The sequence below is a fragment of the Podarcis vaucheri genome (genome assembly GCF_965113315.1).
Source record: "Podarcis vaucheri genome assembly, chromosome: 2".
Lineage (NCBI taxonomy): Eukaryota > Metazoa > Chordata > Lepidosauria > Squamata > Lacertidae > Podarcis > Podarcis vaucheri.
The window spans coordinates 133159427-133186819 of NC_138760.1; the positions used below are offsets into that span (position 1 = coordinate 133159427).

The 27393-nt window shown below is 46.6% G+C and overlaps 2 protein-coding genes across 2 annotated transcripts in view; both read left to right on the forward strand.

Annotated features, from left to right (window-relative positions):
• The window catches only part of LOC309526254 (uncharacterized protein), a gene marked incomplete at its 3' end in the record, with an annotated part of 151122 nt that overhangs the window by 98353 nt on the left and 25376 nt on the right, over positions 1–27393 (forward strand). The window lies entirely within an intron of this gene.
• LOC309527590 (uncharacterized protein) lies at positions 225–26369 on the forward strand (the record flags this gene model as incomplete). The annotated part of the gene is made up of 3 exons (XM_082214413.1): positions 225–282; positions 22384–22953; positions 26300–26369. The coding sequence occupies exons 2-3, from the start codon at positions 22460–22462 to the stop codon at positions 26367–26369; spliced, it is 564 nt and encodes a 187-aa protein (XP_082070539.1). The 5' UTR covers positions 225–282; positions 22384–22459.

Consider the following 27393-nt stretch of genomic DNA (forward strand, 5'->3'; position numbering starts at 1 on the left):
TGGCAGATGGAAATAAATGGATATATTGTAGCGAAGAACAAGGTGAAGAAGACATGCCCCCCCTTCCGTATCACTCAGGAGAGAATCAGGAAAACGGAGCTGGTTTGGAAGGAGGAGAATTGGTGTCTTCGGGGAGGGAGGGGCCACTCATTCCTCCCCCCCCCGTCAGTGAGCTCCGCTTCCTAGGGAGGCAGGAAGGGAGGGGCCAAGGGGGGAGGGGAGGGGCCTGATCCACCTTCCCGGAAGAGGAGCAGCTCTGCGGAGGAGGAGGAGGGGAAAGAGGTGCGAAATATATCTATATATGGGGGGAAGGGGAGAGAAGGGGGCGCTTTTCCTCCCCCTGAATCTGCAAACAGGGCAGCTGGGAAGGAGGGGGCAGGATTTGGGGAGGATGAAAGGAAAGTGGGGGGTTCCTCCCCCTCCCCCCTTCTGGGGATCCGGCGAGCGGGGGAGGGGCTGGTTTTGGAGAAAGGAGCCCCTCCCCCCGAGGGGGCGCCTCCTTGGAGACCCCCAGCCCTTTGTCTTGCGGGGAAGGAAATGGGAATAGCAGAGCGAGCAAGGGAGGGGGGAGAGGAGATGCTCAGCTGCCCCCCGGGAAGGAAAAGGGACCCCCCCGGGCTGGGACTTGAACCCAGGCCCCAGTTCTGGCTTCCCCCTGGCAGGTATCTCTGGGGCGCCGCCATCCTGGGTTGGTGGGTCCCCTTTGGGGGGAGAAGGGTTAATGGGGGCGAGAGAGGCCTGGATGGAGACACCCCCCCCCCGTGTCCCTCCTGGGATGGGGAGAGATTTGGCAGGAAGGCTGAGCCGGCCAGGGGGGCCTCTGGGCCAAGGGGACGGGGGGGGGGCGGAGGGAGGAGGAAGTTGGGGGGCGGAGGGAGGAAGGGAAGCATCCCTGGGGAGGGATGGAAGCCATCTTGGAGAAAGAGAGAGGGGCTGGGGGGGCGCCTGCCTTGACCTCTCCCTCCTGCCCAGGAATCTGCCTTGACTCCGCGTAGACCAGGGAGAGATCCCTGAGCAGGAGCCCCGATCCACCCACCCTCTCCTCCCCTGAAGCTCAGTCCTTGCCCTGCCTCAAGTCCCAGATCAGGAGCTGCAGGGGGCGCTGGGGGCTGTTAGAGGGAGTCCAACCATGGGGGGGGGGAAAGAGGAAGCCCCCTTTATTATCCCCCCCCTTTGAGGCTTCTCTCTGGGCAACTCCAGTCTCTCCCACATTCCTGGGTTTCCGTGGAGAAGCATCTAAAGGGCTCCCCCCCCCCAGAGACACCTGGGCCCAACTCCTTCTCTCCCTTCAGCCAGGTTTCCATTATTCCCACTATATCAGATCTCTTAACTCTGTGGGATTCAAGATTGTTATGGAAATGGGTGGGTTCCCGTGCCCCCCCTCAAGAGCCTGCCTTCTTCTTCTTCTTCTTCTTCTTCTTATTATTATTATTATTATTATTATTATTATTATTACAGTAGTACCTCGGGTTAAATACGCTTCAGGTTACAGACTCCGCTAACCCAGGAGGAGAACAGAAATTGTGGTCCAGCGGCGCGGCAGCAGCAGGAGGCCCCATTATGTTAAGAACACTTTCTTAACCACCGGAACAAATTGAGTACTTAACCCGAGGTACCACTGTGCTGCAGTTTCAGTTATTCTTATTGTTCTTTGTTTATTTAATATATGAGTTGCTTTCTCTTGCCCTGGGCAGCCTAAAGGGACTTACAACCAGTTGTTGTTGTTGTTGTTGTTGTTGTTGTTATGTTCCACGGTGATACTCCTACGCCTTCTTTGTCGTGTTTCCTGTATTTTGGGGGAAGAGAGAAGGCTGTTCTCGGGGCCTGCTCCCCCACTAGGGAAACTGAGGCAGCCCCCTCAGGCAGGAGGTGCAGGGAGGGGCAAGGAGGGGAGGGAGCGGAGTCCCAGTTGGCCAGCCCTGATTTAACCCTCTATCCTCTCATCCAGTGGAAGGTGCTGTTCCATTGCCAGTGTCCCAGACACAACGCAGCCGCCTCGGGAAGTCAGTGGTGCAGGATGATTTGGGAATGTGTGCAGTTCGTGGGACTGTATCAGGAAGATGTTGGAGATCACGGAGGAAGGAGGAAACGAAATACAGATATTCAGCGTTTTCAGGGGAGGGGGAAGAAGGGGAAAGTGTCCCCCCCCCAGATAAGACTCCCATCCTCCCTGGCCATGGGCCATCCTTGCTTAGGCAGGTGGTCCTTTGAGTCCAACCACATCTGGAGGGCCAGAGGTGCCTCAACTCAGCATAGAAGGTTCCTCTAGGGCTCAGTGTTACTTGGGAGTTGGTGAAATTGGATCTTAAGGGTTCTTGAGACATTTCCAAGGGATTGTGATTGGTATCCAGACCCTAACAGTATAAAGCCAAGGTGTCCCCACTGAGCAGTATATCAACCCTGCTGGCCGCTGGGGAAGACCTTCTGAAGGAAATGGTTTGCCCCCAAAGTTGCTTCCTTCCTTTCTCCGCTGCTGCTGCTGCCCACACTAAAGGAATGTCTGGATGAAATCCCAGGGATGTCTGGCTCATATGTCTAGTTGATATTCTAGAAAAAAGTGTGGCTAAGATTCTGAGTCACAATCGTGGCTGAGAAATACAGCCAGGGAATATGAAACTGTTTTGAAAATTGGTTTCTTCTTTACACATCATTGTTGTTGTTATTATTATTATTATTATTGTTATTATTATTATGTTACGTTCAGGTGGACACACCACTGGTTTCATCTTCTTTCTATTCTTTTCCACACTCAGTGTTATTCACCTTTAATACTCACCTTTTTCAGTGTCACACATATTTTTATCTTGTGATCTTCAAATGAAAAGAGGTATAGAAATTTAATAAATAAATCCCAGTTGGAGCAGAACTAGAATATCCAGAAGCCCTTGGCCACCCAGGGCAAAGGAGGAAGAACAGTGAGAGAGGCCTGGACAGGGAATCTCTGCTAAGATAAGCCAGTGTCAGGAGGCGGGTGCGAGACCCGGCGGCATATAATTATTTTATATTTATTACTTTTCCAACAATTTAAACACTACAAAAACAATACAATACAAAAACACTACATAACATTGACACATTAAACTAGCAAAACAAAACAAAAACAATCAAACAATTTCATTATCCCATCTTTCATTCACTTATTTCCCCAACCTCCTCACACCTCCCTTTTTGTATTCCACTTCTGTTAATTGTTTCAGCAATTCCTTTCCATCTTCCTCTGTTTTCTATCCTATAATTATCTTAACACATTCTAACCTTATTTTTTTCCTTTAATAATCTATTTATTTATACTTAATTCCTTATAACATTTCTACTAAAGCCATATAACTTCATTCCAACATTTTTCTAACATTCATTAATTTTACAGTATTTCTGTAAATAGTCTTTAAACTTTTTCCAATCTTCTTCCACCGACTCTTCTCCCTGGTCTCGGATTCTGCCAGTCATTTCCGCCAGTTCCATATAGTCCATCAACTTCATCTGCCATTCTTCCCGGGTGGGTAAATCTTGTGTCTTCCAATATTTCGCGATAAGTATCTTTGCTGCTGTTGTTGCATACATAAAAAATGTTCTATCCTTCTTTGGCACCAATTGGCCGACCATGCCCAGGAGAAAGGCCTCTGGTTTCTTCAGGAAATTATATTTGAATACCTTTTTCATTTCATTATAAATTATCTCCCAGAATGTCTTAATCCTTGGGCATGTCCACCAAAGGTGAAAGAATATACCTTCAGTCTCATTACATTTCCAACATTTATTGTCGGGCAAATGATAAATTTTTGCAAGCTTGACTGGTGTCATGTACCACCTATAAATCATTTTCATTAAATTTTCTCTTAGGGCATTAAATGCCGTGAATTTCATACCTGTGGTCCATAACTGTTCCCAGTCAGCCATCATTATGTTATGTCCAACATCTTGTGCCCATTTAATCATAGCTGATTTCACCGTTTCATCCTGAGTGTTCCATTTCAACAGCAAGTTATACATTCTTGACAAATTCTTAATTTTTGGATCTAACAATTCTGTTTCCAATTTTGATTTTTCCACCTGGAAACCAACTTTTTTGTCCAAATTGTATGCCTCCATTATTTGATAATAATGGAGCCAATCTCGCACTTTATTTTTCAATTTTTCAAAGCTCTGCAATTTTATTCTGTCTCCATCTTGTTCCAGAATTTCCCAATATTTCGGCCATTTGGCCTCCATATTGAGTTTTTTCTGTGCCTTCGCTTCCATTGGTGACAACCATCTTGGGGTTTTCTTTTCTAGCAAATCTTTATATCTTGTCCAAACATTAAACAATGCTTTTCTAACAATATGATTTTTAATCGCTTTATGTACTTTTACCTTATCGTACCACAAATATGCATGCCAACCAAATGCATTATTGAAACCTAGATCCAACACGTCAGTGTTTTCAAGAAGCAGCCATTCTCTCAGCCAGCAAAAAGCAGCTGATTCATAATAAAGTTTAAGGTCTGGCAGGGCAAATCCACCTCTTTCTTTAGCATCAGTTAATATCTTACATTTTATTTGAGGCTTCTTGCCCTGCCAAACAAATCTGGAAATATCTTTCTGCCACTTCTTGAAACAATCCATCTTATCCAAATTTTGTAATGTTTGAAACAAAAACAACATCCTTGGCAGCACATTCATTTTTATCACAGCAATTCGGCCTAACAATGATAACTTCAAATTTGTCCATATTTCTAAATCCTTTTTCACTTCAATCCAACATTTTTCATAATTATCCTTAAATAAATTCACATTTTTGGCAGTCATGTTAACCCCTAAATATTTCACTTTCTTAACCAGTGTTAGTCCTGTCTCCTCCTGAAACTTCTCTCTCTCATTCACAGTTAAGTTTTTCTCTAAAAGCTTGGTTTTCGTCTTATTCAGCTTAAAACCTGCTACCTGTCCAAATTCTTGAATCAGTTCCAATACCCTTTTAGTACTAGATTCTGGCTCCTGTAAGGTCAATACTAAATCATCAGCAAATGCTTTCAGTTTGTACAGTTTAGCTCCCACTTGTATACCTTTAACCTCTTGGACCTTTCTTATCATGTTTAACAAAACCTCAAGGACCGATATAAAGAGCAATGGAGAAATTGGGCAGCCTTGCCGTGTCCCTTTCTCAATCTTAAACTCTTCTGTCACTACACAAAGACCCCAAGATGTGTGGAGTATTCTTCTCACAAGGTTGCCCTTTCGTTTTTACTGCTTCACACTTAGCTACTTGTGCAGATCTCTTCCACTGCAAACCATCTGTTCATTGAACCTCTTGGAACTTAGAATTTAAGGGGTTGATTCTGTGTATATAATTCTGCATTGGAACAATGGGATTAAGGTTTTCCGTCAACTCTGTATGTTTATTTTATAACATTTTTCCTGTGAAGAAAAGGCATGTTATCTCTGCAGATACACAAATTCACACTTTTGAGAATGGCAAAAACAAGCATCTGTGACAATATCGTCTCTTTAGAAAAACTTCCCCAAATAATCTTACAAAAACCTCTGGAAGAGCATGACATTGTGAATGGATTAATGGAATTCATTTACCCAAAAAATTAAATATTCCATATAAAGCCTCATGCTAGATAATTAAAAAGAAATCCTTATTTCCTGATGAATAGCCTTTGGACTATAATGTAATTAAATATAAAACTATCTTTAGATAGACTTTTTCCTCTAAAAGCATTTTTTTTTAAATTCTGATTTAAAAAATCTGATTTAAATAAAAAAATCCGATTTTAATTTTTTTAAAAAAATCATTGATTGTATCCACCCTGATTGCAATCTTTAGCTGCTGATAACATGGCAACGTTTAGCAGCTCATATTGTGAGGTTTAGCTGGTGAGAACATTGCAACTGTCAGCTGACGAGTTATCACGATATTGAAAATCAGATATTTCCTAGTCCTTATGCACATTGGATCTGCAATATAATGTCAGCTCAAATATTAGGAAACAGTTAGCACATTAACATCAAGCCCAGCTCTAATTATGACCTAAATTTCTGGCCCAGTGTATCATTGCAGATTTTACCAGTTTAATTTTGTTTCCCATTCTAATAGTATCTCATACATTTTGGAAAGTTTTTTTAAAAAATTGTTCAGTAGTACCTAAGAGACCAACTAAGTTTGTTCTGGGGATGAGCTTTCGTTTGCATGCACACTTCTTCAGATTGGACAATTTTCTACCTGAAATTTGGGAAACACTTTTTCTTTCCTCGCCATAATATCTCTTTCAAACTGTGAACTTTCAGTCCAAAAACCTCTCCCTTTATCTTGTCCAAACAAGATGATTTGATGGTATTGAAACCAATCTGCCATCACACCACCCACCTCATCCTGTTTATTCAGTTTTATTTCTTCTTCCGAAAAGTCCAAAAGATCTCTGTAAGTTGCCCATTGCTTCTTCCGTATTGCATTTTTAAAAAAGCTGTTGCTTTTGTGGGTGGAAGCCAAAGAGGTGATTTTCTTTCCAGCGGATTATTATATTTATCCCATACTGTAAAAAGGATTTTCTGAATAACCTGATTCATAGAGCTCTTATGTGTTTTAGTTTTATCCTGCCATAAATAAGCGTGCCAACCAAACATATTCTTGTTTGATGTTTAGTCGTGTCCGACTCTTCATGACCCCATGGACTAGAGCAGCCAGGCACCCCTGTCCTCCACTGCCTCCCGCAGTTTGGCCAGACCCATGTCTGTAGCTTCGAAGACACTATCCAACCATCTCGTCCTCTGTCGTCCCCTTCTCCTTGTGCCCTCCATCTTTCCCAACATCAGGGTCTTTTCTAGGGAGTCTTCTCTTCTCATGAGGTGGCCAAAGTCTTGGAGCCTCAGCTTCACGATCTGTCCTTCCAGTGAGCACTCAGGGCTGATCTCCTTCACAATGGATCGGTTGGATCTTCTTGCAGTCCATGGGACTCTCAAGAGTCTCCTCCAGCACCATAATTCAAAAGCATCAATTCTTTGGCGATCTGCCTTCTTTATGGTCCAGCTGTCACTTCCATACATCACTACTGGGAAAACCATAGCTTTTACTATACGGACCTTTGTTGGCAAGGTGATGTCTCTACTTTTTAAGATGCTGTCTAGGCATCTTAAAATATTTTCTTACGACCTTTGTTGTAAGAAAAAACCTATTCCTTTCCCCTTATGGGGTATTCAAGAGCCCATATAGTCCTTAAGTGGGTTCCATATTGGTAGGAGAAAATAACAGAGGCCAACCAGAGTATATGGAGAAGCAAAGTGGCTAGTAAGCCTGATCTTTATTGCAACAGTGTCCCCCCCTCACCACAACCAGGAGGGAGGTGTGCACGGCCTTATATAGTCTTTTGAAATTGCCCACCCAAGACCACCCCCCAAAATATCATACAGAAGGAGAATGTCTACAGCAGGAATACATCACAGGAGGCAGTCTACAGCAGAAAACCTGTCCCCAAGGATACCTGTTAATGGTCACTGACTGCATTACCTAGGCAGCCTGGGCATTCTTTTGTGATGGTAAATACTTTAGTTCCTGAATCCAGGTCACAGGCCCACCCTGTTCATCCCTCCTTAAGGCAGTATTTGTAAGCACAAAGACAATGGGAAGGCTTCCATTTGCCTCCTTTACTGCAGAGGAATATTTGAGTACGTTTCCGAGCACATTCAAAGTGTTGGTGCTGACCTTTTAAGCCCTAAACGGCCTCAGTCCTGTATACCTGAAGGAGCGTCTCTACCTCCATCGTTCAACCTGGACACTGAGATCCAGCGCCGAGGGCCTTCTGGCGGTTCCCTCATTGCAAGAAGTGAGGTTACAGGGAACCAGACAGACGGCCTTCTGGGTAGTGGCGCTTGCCCTGTGGAATGCCCTCCCATCAGATGTCAAGGAATTAAGCAGCTATCTTATTTTTAAAAGACACCTGAAGGCAGCCCAGTTTAGGGAAGTTCTTAATATTTAATGCTGTATTGTTTTTAACACTCGATTGGGAGCCGCCCAGAGTGGCTGGGGAAACTCAGCCAGATGGGCAGGGTAGAAATAATAAATTATTATTACTATTATTAGTAGTAGTCTGTGGTGCTCAATGTTTAGGTATAGTAAATACTAGGATTTAATTAGAACTTGTGTGTTATAGCGGGGATATGCCCAGGCTTCAGCATACAGGCAACTCTCCACAAGCCGTGGGAGCCCAGCGCGGGTTCCTCCTACGTCTTGCGGAGATCTGCGTGACGCCTGGAGAGCGAGAGCGACCCTTCTCCCTCTCCAGGCTTCAGCGAACGCCTGCATTTGCCCCATAGGACGCACACACATTTCCCCTTCATTTTTGGAGGGGGAAAAGTGCGTCCTTGTCAGTGTTTGTAAAAAGCAAAAAAAAAAAAAAAAAAAAAAGGGAGGAAAGGGTTCTGACCTCCCTTTGTCTCCTCAGTCTCCTTGATATTCTAGAATAAAGTGTGGCTAAGATTCTGAGTCACAATCATGGCTGAGAAATACAGCCAGGGAATATGAAACTGATTTGAAGATTGGTTTCTTCTTTACACATTATTATTATTACTATTATTATTATTGTTGTTATTGTTATTGTTATTATTATATTACATTCAGGAGGACACACCACGGGTTTCCTTCTTTCTTTTCTTTCCAACAATCATAATAATAATAATAATAATAATAATAATTTATTATTTATACCCCGCCCATCTGGCTGGGCCTCCCCAGCCACTCTGGGTGGCTTCCATAGAAACCAAAAATACAGTAAAATATCACACGTTAAAAACTTCCCTGAACAGGGCTGCCTTAAGATGTCTTCTGAATGTCAGGTAGTTGTTTATCGCTTTGACATCTGCTGGAAGGGCATTCCACAGGGCGGGCGCCACTACCGAGAAGGCCCTCTGCCTGGTTCCCTGTAGCTTTGCTTCTCGCAATGAGGGAACCGCCAGAAGGCCCTCGGCGCTGGACCTCAGCGTCCGGGCAGAATGATGGGGGTGGAGACGCTCCTTCAGGTATACTGGACCGAGGCCGTTTAGGGCTTTAAAGGTCAGCACCAACACTTTGAATTGTGCTCGGAAACGTACTGGGAGCCAATGTAGGTCTTTCAAGTTATATGGTATTGGCGGCCGCTGCCAGTCACCAGTCTAGCTGCCGCATTCTGGATTAGTTGTAGTTTCCGAGTCACCTTCAAAGGTAGCCCCACGTAGAGCGCATTGCAGTAGTCCAAGCGGGAGATAACCAGAGCATGCACCACTCTGGCCAGTGTTATTCACCTTTAATACTCACCTTTTTCAGTGTAACACTGTCAGGGCTGCTCTCAGATCCCAGCTCACAGAGGACCACGCTAGCCGGCAATACTATATAAAAGTCTTTATTGCGTTACAGTTTCCATTTTCAAGCCGCAGCGTGCAGCTCTACGTCTTAGAAGCTAGACCGGCGGAGCTCCGTCTGAGTCTCCGCCTCCTGTCCACCAACTTAATACCCTAGCCTTACTCCACCTCTTCCGCCTTTCCTTTCTTCTCTGGGTCCCTCTGCCCCCCTGGGTCTTTTCCTTCCTGGACTCTTCTGACGCTGACCCCCCGGACCCTTCTCCCTCCTTGCGGCGGGCTTTGGGACCCGGCTCCCTTTCCGGGCTGCTTACTGTGCCGCCTTCCTGTGTATTTGAACTTGGCGCGCGCGCCCAACCTTCCACCTTCCTCTTGACCGTTTCCTCGCTCCCCGACGGAGGTGTGGCCAGTCCTGACTCCTGCTCTCCCTCCTGCGGCGAGCCGCCGGATCCCGATACCTGGCACCCTTCCTCCCTACTGCCCTCTATTGGGGAAGCTGGCCCCGATTTCCAACTGCTGCTCTCTGAGTCCCCTCTGGTCCCTTCTTCCTGGGGTGTCCCCCTGGGTCCCCCCCTTGCTCTGAGCACTGGCGCTCCTTTCTGTGAGTCTTCCGACTCACTGGAAAGACTCGGAGATCTCGGGCCGCTGTCCTCGCTCATATTTCCTTCTGATTCCTCCCCCTCGCTCTCTGTTTCCTCCCTTTCCTGTGCCTCTGCTCCTGAACCCCTGACATCCATCCCCCCCGCGAAGCCCCCCCTTCCCCCTCCGCTTCTTCAGGAGCGGGTGCTGGGCGCTCCATTGTCACGGGGGTGAATGCCGGATACAGTTCGTTTCCCGTGGCGTGCCTCCAACTGGATAAGTCCGATTCTTCCTCCTTGCGTTCATCGACTTCTATCACCTCTGCTTCCATCTCCGTGCCGCCATGCTCGAACCCAAGGTCGTCTCCGAACACGTCCAAGTCAGTCTCTCCCTCGGTCTCTCCTGGGTACGTAGCTCGCCCGGGACCCTCCAGCCACTTCCTGCGCCACTGCTCCTCTGGTCGATCATCCCACCAATACGAGGGTTCTGAGGCAGATCCCGAGGGCGACCCCTCCGGGGAACGTGTGCCCAGTGCGGGTTCCTCTTCCGATTCGAACCCCTGGAACGTGCTGGTTGAAAGCGTGGGTGTGAAAAGCCAGTCGTCGAAAAAGTCGGCTGGCATGGGTCTGTGTGGGAAAAGGGCATGAAACTCGTCTTTGAGCAGCAGTTCCTGCAACGCGTAGCCCTTCACCCAGCTGTTGGCACTGGCTGGGGTGCCCTCTCTGGCGAGCAGGTATTCTACTCCCTCTTCCCCCCATCTAGAGTCTAAAATCTCTGTGACCTCGTTGATGGGCTCCCCCTCTGGCAACCCCCCCTGCGTGGTCCTTTCCCTAAGCGGACTCGGGGCCGTCCCTGAGTCCTGAAATCTGTGAGGTGCCTTGTAGGGAGTGAGCACTGATCTATGGAATACCGGATGCATCCTGGATCCCTCCGGAAGTGTCAGCCGGAAGGCCACCGGATTGATCTGCGCCTCAACCTGGTAGGGCCCCAGCTGCTTATGCCCCAGTTTCTTCTTAGCTAGAGATCTGGCCGGTACTGCTTGGGCCGCCAGCCAAACCCAGTCTCCCACCTGTATGCTTTCCCCAACCCTCCTGTGTCTGTCCGCCTGCACTTTGTATGCGTGCTTAGCTAGCTCCAACTGCCTCCTCAGCTGGTCGTGGACTTCCTGCAACTCTGACGTGAATGCGTCCGCTGCCTGCGGCTCCCCCTCCCCCCCTCTCAAGTCCCGGGAAGGTTCTGGGGTGCCTCCCATTGTTGGCGAAGAACGGCGTCACCCCCGTGGACACGTGCTTCGTGTTGTTGTAGGCGAACTCGGCGAGTGGCAGATAGTCCACCCACGTAGCAGGCTGTTGATTTGCGTAACATCTCAAGTACTGCTGCATGATGGCATTGACGCGCTCCGCTTGTCCGTTGGTCTGCGGGTGTCTCGCCGACGCTAGGTTGATCTTGACGTTCAGGATGCCCATCAGCTTCTGCCAGAAATTCGAGATGAACTGTCGCCCCCGGTCAGACAGTATAGACCGTGGCAGACCGTGAACTTTGAACACGTGATCTATGAACAGTTTGGCTGTTTGTTCTGCTGTGGCCACCTTCGCACACGGAATGAAATGTGCCATCTTGGTGAACAAATCCACTACCACTAGCACTGCTGTCTTTCCCCTCAAGCTGGGCAGATCCGTGACAAAGTCCAGCGCCACCCTCTCCCACGGTTCGAACGGTGTTTGCACCGGTTCCAGCAGTCCCGCCGGCGGTTTATGCACTGGCTTAGCCCTCTGGCAGGTATCGCACCTCGCAACGTAGTCCGCCACTTCCCTGCGCATCCTGGGCCACCAGAAGTCTCTAGCGACTAACTCCGCCGTCTTCTCTGTGCCAAAGTGCCCGGCTGTGGGTGCGTCGTGCAACTGCTGCAGTACTTTGGCACGAAGCTCGTCTCCCGGCACGTAGATGGCCCCTTTGCGGATGAGCAAGCCGTCTCGCACTTGGAACTCGTCACTCTTCGCCGTGCCCTTGTGCACCTCTTCCATCTTTGCTCGTGCGAAAGAGTCGTCCTGCAACGCGCGCCGTACAGCATCCAGGTCAACAGCTGCCGAAGCGCACGCCCACGCTTTCGGTGCGAAGATGTGCTTGGCTGCCGCTGGCATCGCCTCCTCGAGGTATTGCGGTTTCCTGGACAGTGCATCCGCCATGACGTTGATGTCACCTGGGACGTACTCTATACGGAAGTCAAAGTCCGCAAAGAACTCTGCCCAACGAATGTGCCTCTGGTTCAGGAACCTCGCCGTGCGCCAGTACTCCAGATTCTTATGGTCCGTGCGGACCTGCACTGTGTGCTTGGCTCCAATCAGGAAGTGCCGCCACGCCTTGAATGCTGCATGAATGGCCAGCAACTCCCTGTTCCAAATGGTGTAGTTCTGCTCCGACTTGCTGAGCTTCCTGGAGTAGAAGGCGCCCGGTCTCCAATCCCCCTGCGGGTCTCGCTGCAACAGGACGGCTCCCACGGCCCTGTCTGAAGCGTCCGTTTCAATCCTCATCGGTTTGCTGGGATTGATATGCAGTAGCTGCTCTTCCGACGCGAAGAGACGCTTGAGGTTCTGAAAGGACTGCTCCGCCTGCTCCGTCCAGATGAACTTCTTCTTCTTGGAGCTGAGCGTGTCGGTAATGGCCGCAGTCTGCATCGCGAACCCCTTGATAAACTTGCGATAGAAGTTCGCAAAGCTGATAAACCGCTGGACCTCCCTCCGGTTGCGCGGGCTCTTCCAGTCCGACACTGTGCGAACCTTGGCACTGTCCATGGCGAGCCCCTTGTCCGACAATTTGTATCCCAGGAAATCCACCTCCGTCATGTCGAACTGGCACTTCTCCAGCTTGGCGTACAGTCTATGCTCCTGTAGTCGTCGCAGCACTTCTTTGACGTCCCGGTCGTGGACCTGCTGCGATTCAGAAAATATCAGGATGTCATCCAGGAAGCAGACACACTTCTTGTAGAGGAGCCCCGCTAACACGTGATGCATGAAAGCTTGAAAGCAGTGGGAACCATTTTGTAATCCAAACGGCATAACTCTGTATTCGTAGGTGCCCAGAGGCGTTGTCAGAGCTGCTACCAGATCCCAGCTCACATAGGACCACGCTAGCCAGCGTTCACTTTATAAGAGTCTTTATTGAGTTACAGGTTTCATTTCCGAACTGCAGCGTGCAGCTCTACGTCTTCTACACTAGACCGGCGAAGTCCCGTCTGAGTCTCCGCCTCCTGTACACCAACTTAATACCCTAGCCTTGCTCCACCTCTTGCGCCTCTCCTTCCGTCTCTGGGTCCCTCTGCCCCCCATGGCCTTTTCCTTCCGGGATTCCTCTGAAGCGGACCCCCCGGACCCTTCTGCCTCCTTGCGGCGGGCTTTAGGACCTGGCTCCCTCTCCGGGCTGCTTACTGCGCCAGTTTCCGCTGCATTTGAACTTGGCGCGCGCGCCCAACTTCCTACCTTCCTCTTGACCGTTTCCTCGCTCCCTGATGAGGGCGTGACCACTCCTGACTCATGCCCTCCCTCCTGCTGAAAGCCTCCGGAACTCAATGCCTGGTCCCCTTTCTGTTGAATGGTTTCTTTAAATGTAAAGGTTCATCATTGTTCCACTCCATGTGTATGTCTTTAATGGGCCAGAGCAAGATAACGAGACCCAGCTTTACAGCTGTGAAACATAGCAGGTGCTGCTGAGTTGTATTTGATTAAGGCGTGTCAGCATTTGGGTAGAGTATATAAGGAGCAGCACCTAGCTCTGCCATTCCCCTGGGGGATGGGTTGGTGGTTGGGTCTGGTTTGGTTTGGTTTGGTTTGTTAATGTATTTAGTGTAAATGGAGTTTTTGTTTTTCTTATTAAAACCTTTAAGTACTTTTTGAGTCCTTTCTTTTTAATGCATGATCTCCCCAGCAAGCTCTCTGCAGCGTTACCATACTGCAAAAAGCCAACATCTTTGGTTATGGGCCCAGCTGCTGAGTGGATGACTGCATATTTTTGGACTCTGAGAGAGGTTTGAAAACTCCTTCTCCTGTTAGCGTAGTTTTTGTGGGTCTCGAAGAGTTTCAGAATGGTTGACCGGGTTCCTGAAGCTGAAAAGGCTCTGGTCTTCCCACAGCTAACAGATGAGAACTATAGTTTATGGTCTTTTCGGGTGGAGGCGCTTTTGACCTCTAGAGAAGTATGGACCTATGTAACTGATGACCCTCCTGACCCTGTAACTAATGCTTGGTCGAAAGGAGATGCAAAAGCCAGGGCGATAATTAATTTGGCAGTCAGCGACCAGCAAGTAGTCTATATAAGAAATAAGAAAACTGCCAAAGAAATGTGGGACAGTCTTGCAGCAGTGCATGTTAGAAAAGAGTCAGCGTCTGCATTGACGTTTTTCAAGCAGTTGTACCAGACGAAGTTGCAGCCTGGTGGTGATTTGGCAGCACACTTGAGACGTCTGGAGGCAATACGCGGTGAATTAATTCGAAGGGACATGGAGGTACCTGATATTCAGTATGTTTTTATCATCCTGTGTTCCCTTAATGAGAACTTTGATGGTATAGCTAGCCAGATATCTGCCGTTCCACCAGCACAATTAACTGTGGAAGGGGTAACGGCAAGATTAATGGGCGAGTTGGATAGAAGGGAGGCTTGTGCCATAAGCACTCCTGTTTCCAGAAAGAATGAGGAACGCCATATGCAAACCTGTGGTGATACAACTGCATTTAAAGCTGCAAAGCGTTGTTGGTTCTGCAATAAGCAAGAATATTTTGCAAGGGACTGCAGATCCAAAAGAAAGCAAAGTACTCCCAAGCCTGTTTCTGTTCGTCAATCACTGTCGTCAGCCCAGCAGCCGACATCGTATAGTAGAGACAGAAATGAGCCGCGAGCTTTTCACGCTCGGACTAAAGATCGTAAAAGAATTAAAGATGCCAAGTGGAAGTCTTTTGTTATCGACTCAGGTGCATCTCAGCACGTCTGCAATGATCGAAGCTTGTTTATTTCTTTCGAAGAGGAAATTGGTAATGTACATTTAGCCAATTCACAAGTCCTGCAGTCGCTTGGCAGGGGTACTGTTAAACTTGACTCTTTAAACATTACAATAGCGAACTGTATTTACTGCCCGTCAGTGGACAATTTATTGTCAGTAAGGTGCTTTGCTCATCAAGGGATAACTGTGCGTTTCTTAAATTCAATGTGTGAGTTTTTCGATGGGAACAAACGTCTATTGTATGCCCGGGAATCTGATGGTTTATATAGACTGTATTTTCGCACCTACTCCCAATCGCCTATAAATTGCAGAGCAGCACAGTCAAGCCAGGGGTTGAGGAATGTAAGACCACATTCTGGGTGTGTCCACGAGGCGCACAGAATTCTGGGACACCTGAATTTTGCTGATGTAATTAAGACAAAGAGTATTGTCAATGGCCTCAACTTAAAACCATGCAAATTCTTTATGCAGTGTCTATCCTGTTGCAAGAATAAGATTAAGGTTGCACGCAAGGGTAGGTGCTCAGATAGGAAAGTAACTGAGCCATTTGAGCGTGTGCATTGTGATTTGGTTGGGCCACTCCCACAGTCATTAGGAGGTTCTAAGTACTGGCTTACCCTCATAGACCAGTATAGTAGATATTGTTGGACTTATGCAATAGCTGAGAAGTCCCAAGCATTTGAGAAGTACAAGGTTTTTTGCAACTGGGTAAAAACGCATTTTAACAAACCAATTAAGAATCTGTTTTCTGACCGGGGCGGGGAATTTGTTTCTGAGGATTTTGAGAAATTCCTGGAAGCGCAGGGGACTACTCATGAGTTATCTTGCCCCCGAAGTCCCTGGCAAAATGGGCTTGTTGAAGTTGTGCAGCGTGACCTGCAGGCAGGGGTTAAAACTTATCTGCACGATGCTAATCTGCCCAAAGCATTTTGGGCTGAAGCACTCAATGCCTTTTGTTATGTTAGAAATCGCAGTTATCATTCTGGTTTAGATGTCACCCCCTATGAGAAGTTGTTTAAAAAACGCCCTAATCTGAAATACCTACGTATTTGGGGTTCAGATGTAATTATGCATTATCCTGCTAAGCAGAAATTGGGTGAGCGTAGTGTCCAGGGAAAATTAATGGGCTACCAGCAGGGGGCGTACAGAATTTACATACCAGGAACTGGCAAATTTCATATTACCAGAAGCATGATACAAACTGTAAATTGGAATGGCGTTGCTGTTTTCCAAGATACTAATGGTATAAATGATACTGAGGAAGAAGAGGTAGAAGAAGCAGCAGCAGGAGGAAATGGTGATTCTGAATTAATAGAAAAAGACAAAAAGCCTGTTGAATCTGATAATTTGTTTGATGATTTAAAGTCACAGGCACCCGAGGGGAGGTTAGATTCTCTTGAGTTTTCTGACCGTGAGCTTAGCCTACAGGCACCTCTTCAGTCTGACAGTGATGATTTACAACCTGAAACTAGTAGTTCATTGAATCCCATTAAGTCTGAGGAGTCTGACTCTCCTTCCGGACTGAGACGTTCAGATAGAAAGAGGCAGAAGCCACAACGATTTGCAGATGAACATTTTAATACTGTGTATGCCAATAAGGCGGTTTTCGAGCCAAAAAGCTACAATGATGTTCAGAATTTACCTAAGCACCAAGCTGTAAATTGGTATAAAGCTATGAACTCTGAGATAGCTTCTTTAAAAGAGCATAACACTTGGTCTCTTGTACCACAAACCCCAGATATGAGACTTATTGATTCAAAATGGGTTTATAGAGTTAAAATGAATGACAAAAATGAAGTTGTAAGGTACAAGGCAAGATTAGTTGCTAGGGGCTTTCAACAAATTCCAGGCGAAGATTATGATTTGTGCTATTCACCAAGTGTAAAATATGAAACAGTTAAGCTTTTGTTAAAAGATGCATCACAACGTGGACATTCTGTTTATCACCTAGATATAAAAACTGCATATTTGTTTGCAGATTTAAAAGAACAAATTTTTATGCGTGTCCCTGAAGGCATAGACGCTGCTGAAGGTTTGGTATGCAAATTAAATAAATCCCTTTATGGTCTGCACCAAAGTGGAAGGAATTGGCACCAAACTTTAGCAAAAGAATTGCTAGATATTGGTTTTTCACAAGGAAAGGCAGACAATTGTGTGTTTATAAAGGAAAGGGCAAACTCTGTAACAAAAATATGTGTGTATGTAGATGACGTGTTAATTTCTACAAAAACTAAACAGGAATATGAACAGGTAGTTTCACAGTTACAGAAGAAATTTGATGTGGTGGAATTAGGCATAGCTAAAAATTACTTATCCATGCAAATTGAGAAAGGCAAAAATGGATCTTTTCTGGTTCATCAAACTGCAAAAATTGATGATCTAGTTGAAATGCTATGTTTAGAAAATGCAAATGGGAAGGAAACGCCTATGGTGTGTGGTTTCACCTTTACAGGTGAAGATAAGCCATTTCCTAACAAAACTTTGTATCATTCTGCTATAGGCAAGCTAAATTTCATTCAAAGAATCTCAAGACCAGATATAACTTATGCTTTTCACTTTCTGGCAAAATTTGTGGAAAAGCCCACTACACAATGTTTCTCTGCTCTTAAGAGAGTGGTGATGTACCTTAAACATACCAAACATTATAGGTTGCAGTTTACATCAAGTATTGACAAAGGTTTTGAAATTTTCTGTGATGCATCTCATGCAGTGGAGCAAAATAATTGCAGGGGTGTGTCTGGTATGGTGTTTTGTTACAACGGTTGTCCATTTGAATGGAAGTCCCAGACACAAACCATTATTTGTCTCTCCACAACAGAGAGTGAATTATGTGCATGCGTTCAGGCCACTCGTGATGTAGAATGGTATCTGCAGGTATTTGCAGACCTACAAATGCAAGTAACACTACCAGTAAACGTTTACCTTGATTCCCAGAGTGGACTTGCTATCCTGTGTTCAGAGACCAATACGCAGCGCACTAGAGTCTTAAGATTACGTTTAGAATTTGTAAAGAAACTAATTGCTGATGAAATGGTTGTATTTAAATATGTTCCAGGTGACAATCAAATTGCAGATATTTTTACAAAAGCACTTCCAAAGGTTACACATGAAAGACATGTACAAAGTATGCTTTATGTTTTTGTTCCACAATGATGAACCGCAGGGGAAATGTTGAATGGTTTCTTTAAATGTAAAGGTTCATCATTGTTCCACTCCATGTGTATGTCTTTAATGGGCCAGAGCAAGATAACGAGACCCAGCTTTACAGCTGTGAAACATAGCAGGTGCTGCTGAGTTGTATTTGATTAAGGCGTGTCAGCATTTGGGTAGAGTATATAAGGAGCAGCACCTAGCTCTGCCATTCCCCTGGGGGATGGGTTGGTGGTTGGGTCTGGTTTGGTTTGGTTTGGTTTGTTAATGTATTTAGTGTAAATGGAGTTTTTGTTTTTCTTATTAAAACCTTTAAGTACTTTTTGAGTCCTTTCTTTTTAATGCATGATCTCCCCAGCAAGCTCTCTGCAGCGTTACCATACTGCAAAAAGCCAACACTTTCTCCCCGCTGCTCTCAGCTGGGAACGTTGGTCCCGACTTCCAGCTGCTGCTGCTCTGATTCCCCTCTGGTCCCTTCTTCCTGGGGTGTCCCCCTGTGTTCCCCCCTCGCTCTGACCACTGGCGCTCCTTTCTGTGAACCCTCTGATTCACTGGACAGACTCGGGGATCTCGGGTCGTCATCATCACTCATCCTTCCTTCGTATTCCTCCCCCTCGCTCTCTGTTTCCTCCCTTTCCTGCGTCTCTGCTTCTGAACCCCTGACAGGCGTGAACATGGCCGTCTTCCACTCGTCGCCCTCCCGTATGCGAATAAGGTTGTACGCCCCTCGCAGGTCCAACTTGGTGAACACACGTCCTTTGCGCACCGTCGCGAGGAGGTCGTCGATTTTGGGCATGGGGAAAGCCGTGGGCTTGGTCTTCGAGTTCAAGATCCGATAGTCAACTACGAGTCCTTTTGGGGGGCGTGTCCTTCTTCACAAAGAATACGGGACTGCCCCCCACTGCCTTGGACTCTCGGATGAAACCGCGCTCCAAATTATGCTCTATGAACTCTCTGAGCTCCTGTAGCTCACCTTCACACATGGAATACAGTTTCCCTGTCGGCAGCGTCGCCCCTGGCAGGAGGTCAATCTTGCAGTCATATGGCCTGTGGGGCGGTAGCTTGTCCGCCTCCTTCTCGCAGAAAACCTCCAAAAATTCTGCGTACTTGTGGGGGACCGCTTGCAGCGTGCCCACTTGCAGTTGCGACTCGTCCTCTTCTCCCTCCTGCCTAGGCAGAATGCAGTGTTCCGCACAGTAAGATGAGCCGCTGGTACCACGCTAGTGTAGGACTGTGCCTGTCCAGCCAACTCATGCCCAGCACTACAGGCGTGTCCGACAGTTGGGTGACATTAAAACTGATGACTTCCCTGTGATTTCCAAGTCGCATCACCATCGGCGGCGTTTGCTTCACCACTTGCCCCCCTAGCAGTTCCCTGCCATCCACCGTGACGACCTGCAGGGGCAGCGTGGCCGGCAGTAACGTTATTTCGTGCTGCTCGATAAAATCCTGCCCTATAAAGTCCGCGTTGCTTCCCGAGTCAATGGTAATTGGCACGTCTATTGTGAGTCCATTGGGTAGCTGGAGCGATGCGGTGAGCTGCACTACTGGTTTGGGCGGGAGGGGGTCTGTGGGCTGCAAAATCTCTGGGGACTGCTTTACTGACTCGTCTGGCTGGGCCCCAGTGCCTCTGTCTCCAGCCAGACTCCGTCGTTTCCCTGCTGTGGTTCTCTGTGCTGCGTTGCTTCAGTCACCATTGCGGAGGCTGCAGTGTGCTTGTGGAGCCTCTGGGGACACTCTTTCGCCATGTGCTGAGGACTGTCGCAGATGTAGCACTTCCGGTTCCCTCTAGGAGGCTTTGCTTTGACTGCTCCCGGTGCTGGGGCTCTGTTAGCTGACTGAGCCCTGGCACCTCCAACCTCCATAGGTTCCGCCCCCCCTCCTGGCGGAGGCGTGGATTGCGCACGCGCTGCATCCCTGGGAAAGAAGGAAAACCCTCTCGCTGACTCGCGTCCTCCACGCCCTTCGTCCCTGCTCCATGGACGTTCTTCCAGACGCACCCCAACCGTCAGCGCCCTCTGCACGATCTCCTGAGTGCTCCGGGGTCTCTCCCCCCTCGCAATTTCATCTTTTACCGCTCCGCTCAAGCCTTCCCAAAAAAGGTCTCTGACTGGAGCTGAATCTCTGTCCCATTCCAGTGCACTGACCAGTGCAAAAAAGCGGGCATGATATTGCCTTACACTGGCCCTCCCCTGCTTCAGCCCATGTATCTCTTTCCGGGCAAGATCAACGTCTATGCTTGATAAAAAGCACGCATCCATTGCTTTAATGAAGGCATCCGCACTTTGGAGCGCCGGATCCTTATCTCTCTACAGATTGCGCAACCACGCTTTAGCGTCTCCATGCAAATGGGATAGGATAAACCCCACCTTCTCTTGCTCATCTCTAAAGTCTTTGTCCAGCAGTTGCAGCGCACACTGCACATCCGCTCGGAAGTTGGGGTACTGCTGCAAATTCCCATCCAAGTGAGATACTAGACCGCCTCCTCTTCTCCCCAGCCCAATTCCCTCCGGTTTGGGCCCCGGTTGCCCTTGCTTCGTAAGCATGTCCAACCTGATTTGGAGATCCTTGTAGGTGGCAGCTGCTTCCCCCTCTCTCTTCCTGGATGCGAGTATCTCGGCGTTTAGTTGTGTCACTGCATTTTGCAGATCTGCTATCTGCTGTTCGGCAGTCATCTTTTCGGCTTTTCGTGAGCTCGCGAGTAGGCACCAACCTTCACCCCTCGCTGCGTTTACTCCCGCTGCAAGGCTTTAGGTGCCAAAACTTGTGAGACGGAGCTTACTGTCAGGGCTGCTCTCAGATCCCAGCTCACAGAGGCAATACTATATAAAAGTCTTTATTGCGTTACAGTTTCCATTTTCAAGCCGCAGCGTGCAGCTCTATGTCTTAGAAGCTAGACCGGCGGAGCTCCGTCTGAGTCTCCGCCTCCTGTCCACCAACTTAATACCCTAGCCTTACTCCACCTCTTCCGCCTTTCCTTTCTTCTCTGGGTCCCTCTGCCCCCCTGGGTCTCTTCCTTCCTGGACTCTTCTGACGCTGACCCCCCGGACCCTTCTCCCTCCTTGCGGCGGGCTTTGGGACCCGGCTCCCTTTCCGGGCTGCTTACTGTGCCGCCTTCCTGTGTATTTGAACTTGGTGCGCGCGCCCAACCTTCCACCTTCCTCTTGACCGTTTCCTCGCTCCCCGACGGAGGTGTGGCCAGTCCTGACTCATGCTCTCCCTCCTGCGGCGAGCCGCCGGATCCCGATACCTGGCACCCTTCCTCCCTACTGCCCTCTATTGGGGAAGCTGGCCCCGATTTCCAACTGCTGCTCTCTGAGTCCCCTCTGGTCCCTTCTTCCTGGGGTGTCCCCCTGGATGCCCCCCTTGCTCTGAGCACTGGCGCTCCTTTCTGTCAGTCTTCCGACTCACTGGAAAGACTCGGAGATCTCGGGCCGCTGTCCTCGCTCATATTTCCTTCTGATTCCTCCCCCTTGCTCTCTGTTTCCTCCCTTTCCTGTGCCTCTGCTCCTGAACCCCTGACAAACACATATTTTTATCTTGTGATATTCAGATGAAGAGAGGTATAACAATTTAATAAATAATTCCCAGTTGGAGCAGAGCTAGAATATCCTGAAGGGAGGAGGAAGAACAGTGAGAGAGGCCTGGACAGGGAATCTCCGCTAAGATAAGCCAGTGTCAGGAGGCGGGTGCGAGACCCGGTGGCATATAATTATTATAAATCATAATTGGGGAGGGTGTCTCAATCTGGCCTTCCCAGCAGTCAGGCTCCAGCTGCTTTCCTTCTGCATCTTGAGCTCTCTCCATTCAAGAATGCAAGGCTGAGAGATGGAGGTCCAACCCCAAGAACATTGTCCCACTGAGCACTCCTTCAACCGGCCACAAGCACCAAGCCTTGTCACTAGACTTATATATGGGTCTCCCAAAATGGTCAGTATGGACCTCCTGAGGCCAAAGGGAATGTGCAGGTGATGAATAAACATCTAGAGGTCGAAGGGGATAAAATGTGGCCCAAGGGGTGTAGGATTATAGTGCAGAGGATGAAGAACTTCATGATGAACTTAGGACCCTGATGAATATTGGCCAGGTTCATGGAACATAGAGCAGCTCCCTTTCCTGTGATAAACAATTTTTTATCAAACGTAAAGCCCACAGTTAAACTGTATTCTAAGATAATGCTGCTTCATTAATGCTTAATTAAAGGTTAGGAAAGGCTGATGATGCATTACCATTATTTAACATTATTTCATCTGTCTTTCCGAAAAATTTCATATGGAGGACAGGAAAGAATGTACGAGATGTCAAAATAAGAGCAGGTGCTAATTGATGTGTGTAATATTCCTTTGTTCTCTTCCTAGGTTTCTTTCCCCCCGCTCCTCCCTGTTGAAAGAAGACAATGGAGAAGGCAGTCAAAATTCTGGAGGGCCATGTCCAATGGGAATAACAAAGAAACCATATAAATTCATGGAATGTGAAAAGAGAGAGGAGAAACAATTTGAAAGTATGGAGTGTGGAAGGAGTTTCACTGACAGTGGAACACTTGGAAAACATCAATGGACTCACACAGGGGAGAAACCATTTAAATGCATGGAGTGTGGAAAGAGCTTCAGTCAGAGTGGACACCTTAGAATTCATCAACGGAGTCACACGGGGGAGAAACCATTTAAATGCATGGAGTGTGGAAAGAGCTTCAGTCGGAGTGGATACCTTAGAATTCATCAACGGAGTCATACTGGGGAGAAACCATTTAAATGCATGGAATGTGGAAAGAGCTTCTCTGAGAATGGAAAACTTAGAATTCATCAACGGACTCACACGGGGGAGAAACCATTTAAATGCATGGAGTGTGGAAAGAGCTTTACTGAGAGTGGAAATCTTAGAATTCATCAACGGAGTCACACAGGGGAGAAATCATTTAAATGCATGGAGTGTGGAAAGAGCTTCAGTACTAGTGGAAACCTTAGAATTCATCAACGGAGTCACACAGGGGAGAAATCATTTAAATGCATGGAGTGTGGAAAGAGCTTCAGTACTAGTGGAAACCTTAGAATTCATCAACGGACTCACACGGGGGAGAAACCATTTGAATGCATGGAATGTGGAAAGAGTTTCACTCAGAGTGGATACCTTAGAATTCATCAACGGACTCACACGGGGGAGAAACCATTTAAATGCATGGAGTGTGGGAAGAGCTTCAGTGAGAGTGGACAACTTAGAATTCATCAACAGAGTCACACGGGGGAGAAACCATTTGAATGCATGGAGTGTGGAAAGAGCTTCAGTCAGAGTGGACACCTTAGAATTCATCAACGGAGTCACACTGGGGAGAAACCATTTAAATGCATGGAGTGTGGGAAGAGCTTCAGTGAGAGTGGACAACTTAGAATTCATCAACGGAGTCACACAGGGGAGAAACCATTTGAATGCATGGAGTGTGGAAAGAGCTTCAGTCAGAGTGGACACCTTAGAATTCATCAACGGAGTCACACTGGGGAGAAACCATTTAAATGCATGGAGTGTGGGAAGAGCTTCAGTGAGAGTGGACAACTTAGAATTCATCAACGGAGTCACACAGGGGAGAAACCATTTAAATGCATGGAGTGTGGAAAGAGCTTCAGTCGGAGTGGAGCCCTTAGAATTCATCAACGGAGTCACACAGGGGAGAAACCATTTGAATGCATGGAATGTGGAAAGAGTTTCACTCAGAGTGGATACCTTAGAATTCATCAACGGAGTCACACAGGGGAGAAACCATTTAAGTGCATGGGGTGTGGAAAGAGCTTCAGTCAGAGTGGAGACCTTAGAATTCATCAACGGAGTCACACAGGGGAGAAACCATTTCTGCTGCTCCAGAGAAGCGGACACGGAGCAATGGATCCAAACTACAAGAAAGAAGATTCCACCTAAACATTAGGAAGAACTTCCTGACAGTAAGAGCTGTTCGACAGTGGAATTTGCTGCCAAGGAGTGTGGTGGAGTCTCCTGCTTTGGAGGTCTTTAAGCAGAGGCTTGACAACCATATGTCAGGAGTGCTCTGATGGTGTTTCCTGCTTGGCAGGGGGTTGGACTCGATGGCCCTTGTGGTCTCTTCCAACTCTATGATTCTATGATTCTAAATGCATGTAGTGTGGAAAGCTTCAGTCAGAGTGGACACCTTAGAATTCATCAACGGAGTCACACAGGGGAGAAACCATTTAAATGCATGGAATGTGGAAAGAGCTTCACTGAGAGTGGAACGCTTAGAAAGCATCAACGGACTCACACAGGTGAGAAACCATTTAAATGCATGGAGTTTGGAAAGAGCTTCAATAGAAGTGGACACCTTAGCAAACACCATTGAACTCACAGAGCGAAAACCACTTACTTATATGGAGTGTCAAGAGCGCTTCAGTCCTGATGTTCTTACAAAACATCAATGGACTCACAAGGAGGAGAAGCTTTAAGAGTTGAAACCCAACAATCTACCAACAAACTGAAAAAGCAGAAATGATTTGAATGGAAGGAGTGTGGGAAGTTCTTCTATTACCTTATATATATAATTTTATATGCAATTTGTTTTTATATGGAATTTATTTACAAATTGCTACATACTTTCCAGATACACATTTATTTCATACTTGACTTCCTCTCCATGGTTTCCCCATAGAATTTTTAAATTGCTGCATATTTCAGATATTTACACCTTGCCTTTTCCACACTCTTCTCCAGCTCCTACTTGTGTTTGTACATGTTTACAAAAATTCTTTGAATATTCAACAAAAGGTTTCTACTCCTCCTTAATGTCTGTCTTGATCTCTTCTTTTCATAGTTAAATTTGCCAATTTGACATATTCCATTACTTTTAACTGCCGCTCTCTTGATCAAGTGTAGCTATCTCTTGATTTTGCCATTTTTGTGCATAAAGTACTTTTGCTGCTGTCGTTCATCTGTCTTCATGGAACATTTAACCCAGTTATCCCTAAAAGAAATGGTTCCTTCAGGAGCATCACCCTAAGTAAAGTAATTTTCTCCCTAGTTATAATTCATCTGGTTGGCTGAAAGCCACAAAGATGTTTTCTTTTCCAACAAATCCTTATACATTTCCCAAGCTCTTTATAAATTCTTCCTAATTACATAATTAATTACAAAAAAAGTATTTGGTATTTTGCCTTCTTTTGAGATACCTTTCTGCAGTGTTCTGTCTTAGTCCAGTGATACTACTCCATTAAAATCGCCCATAATAATTATATTTCCAACATAAACCTCAGACATACTTTCATCCAATAGTTGGAAGAAATCTTTCTTTTTCCTCATTAGGTGCGTCAGCTCCTACCAATAATATTTTTTTCTCCTTCACCATCACTTTCACTGCAATAATTCTTCACCTCTAAAGATCTGTTTAGAGTCCAGTTTGGAATTCATATATAGTACCACCCCTCTTTTCTTTGTTTTATATGAATTCCTGTCCTAGTCCTTTTTTTACCAATAATCATTTTTGTTGTTGTTTCCTTGTGAAAATATGTGTAATTTTATTTCATTTGGTTTTGTTGTTCAAACCATTCACATTCAATGAAAACAATTTTAAATCCATCATTGAATCCTTTAAACAGTTTTAAGTCCCCTTTCCCCTTATCAGCTATCTCCCTCCTCCAGCTCTTCTACTGATGCATCTCCCAGCTCTTTTTTAAAATATATTTCCTCTAGAATGCCTCTGTTTTTATTGGCCCTTGCCATCTTTGTTTCTTCCCTATGTACATAAAAAAGTTCCCTTCCAGGAATTCTCAACTAAAGGGAATTGAATTCTTCTTGAGCGCATCAGCCAGAAACTTATAGCTGGTTCTTTTCTTCAGCAATTTTGAGCATTGTAATCAGTTTTTCTGGTAGTGTGTTTGGAGTTCTTGATCTTGAGTTTCATAAAATCAATCAAACTCCTGGTAGTTTATTTGCTTTTGCATAAGCTGATTTCACTCTGAAAGCAAGAATCTCCATCAAGTCATTTTTTTCTTTCTTTCTCCTCTTGTTTCTCCTGCTCTACTTTGGTTGAGGGTGTCTTCCTCGTCTGGCCCATAGTCAAGTTCTTGTTAACCCCCAACATTTTTATAGCTTTCCACTTTAGGCAGGGTGCTCCGATGTTCCAGTAACCCCAGAGCCTTATGGGGGGGGCTATACCCACACTCTCTCTCCCACCCCCATGGCACCTGTAGTAAAGTTAGTACTTTGGTCAAGCGGAGAGTGAGGCCTTGTGGGAAACCAGCAAGAATTATGGGAACTAGGTCCTGTTGCTTTAACCCGTAGACCCGTTGGCTCCAAGGGCGTGAAAGGTTTACTATGGGAGAGGAATTCTCTGGATAATGTGAAGGGTTGACACCTGTGAGGGAAGTTATGCATATCCAGCCGGTGATGTTATCTCCCTGTTAATTGCCCAAAGGAGGTGCATCTGCATAAGCTCCAAGAAAGGGAGGAAACATCTTTGATGTAGGCTCTGGAGCCTTAATTGGCCCAGCTGTCAGAAGTTAAAATTATTAGCCCACAAGCTGGTTATTGGAGAATTCAAATGTAACCAAGAGTGGTGATTGGGCCTGGGGGATCTGATTCCATGTGCAAATTAGGGATAAAAGATCTTGAGAATGGCTGGGAAGGTGTGCTCTGCAATCCGCAAAATCGCCCTGCTGCTGATGTTCCACCTAAGCAGCCGTTCTTTTGTGATGAAGATTTTCTAAGACCTCTGAATGCGGATCTCTGAAGGACTCTGAACTATCCTATCTTTGCCTTAGAGTGTAGAAGTGAGTATTAGCTAGCTATATTTTGCAACGTTTTTATTTTCTCTTTACTTGTAATCTACCAAAAGATGTGCCTGCTTTTTAGCATGTTCTTTATGTTTTAAAATAAATTTTAAGCAAGAAACTTTCTCTTGTCTTGTGTGTGCCTATCCGGGGAAATAGCTAAATCCAATGCCTAGCTTCTTGGTTGCGCCTTACTAAAGAATTTCTGCCTGCAAGCTTGTGGAAGCAACTTGTAGTTGGGAGTTAACCAGTAACAAAGAAGCACGGCCGTCTCCCTTGAGCTGTGGCTTAAGGTAACCCTGGGACAAGGGAGTGGTGGCAGCCTTACCAGTTCTGTTTCGTCCTGTTTCTGAAAAGGTAAAAGGGTCTGCCAGTGATACAGAAGGGGGGGCATGTCTTCTTTACCTTCTTCGCTACAATATATCCATTTATTCCCAATTGTCAATGTCAAAAGAGACTAAAATCTATAAAATTCATAGAAACTCAACGTGCCAATTTGCTCAATTTCTCTAGGACCCCATGACACCTCCCCTGTCCTCCATCATCCCTCAAGCAAGGTGTCAAGACCCTAATCCTGTCAAATCACTCTGCCAAATCTTTCCTCCG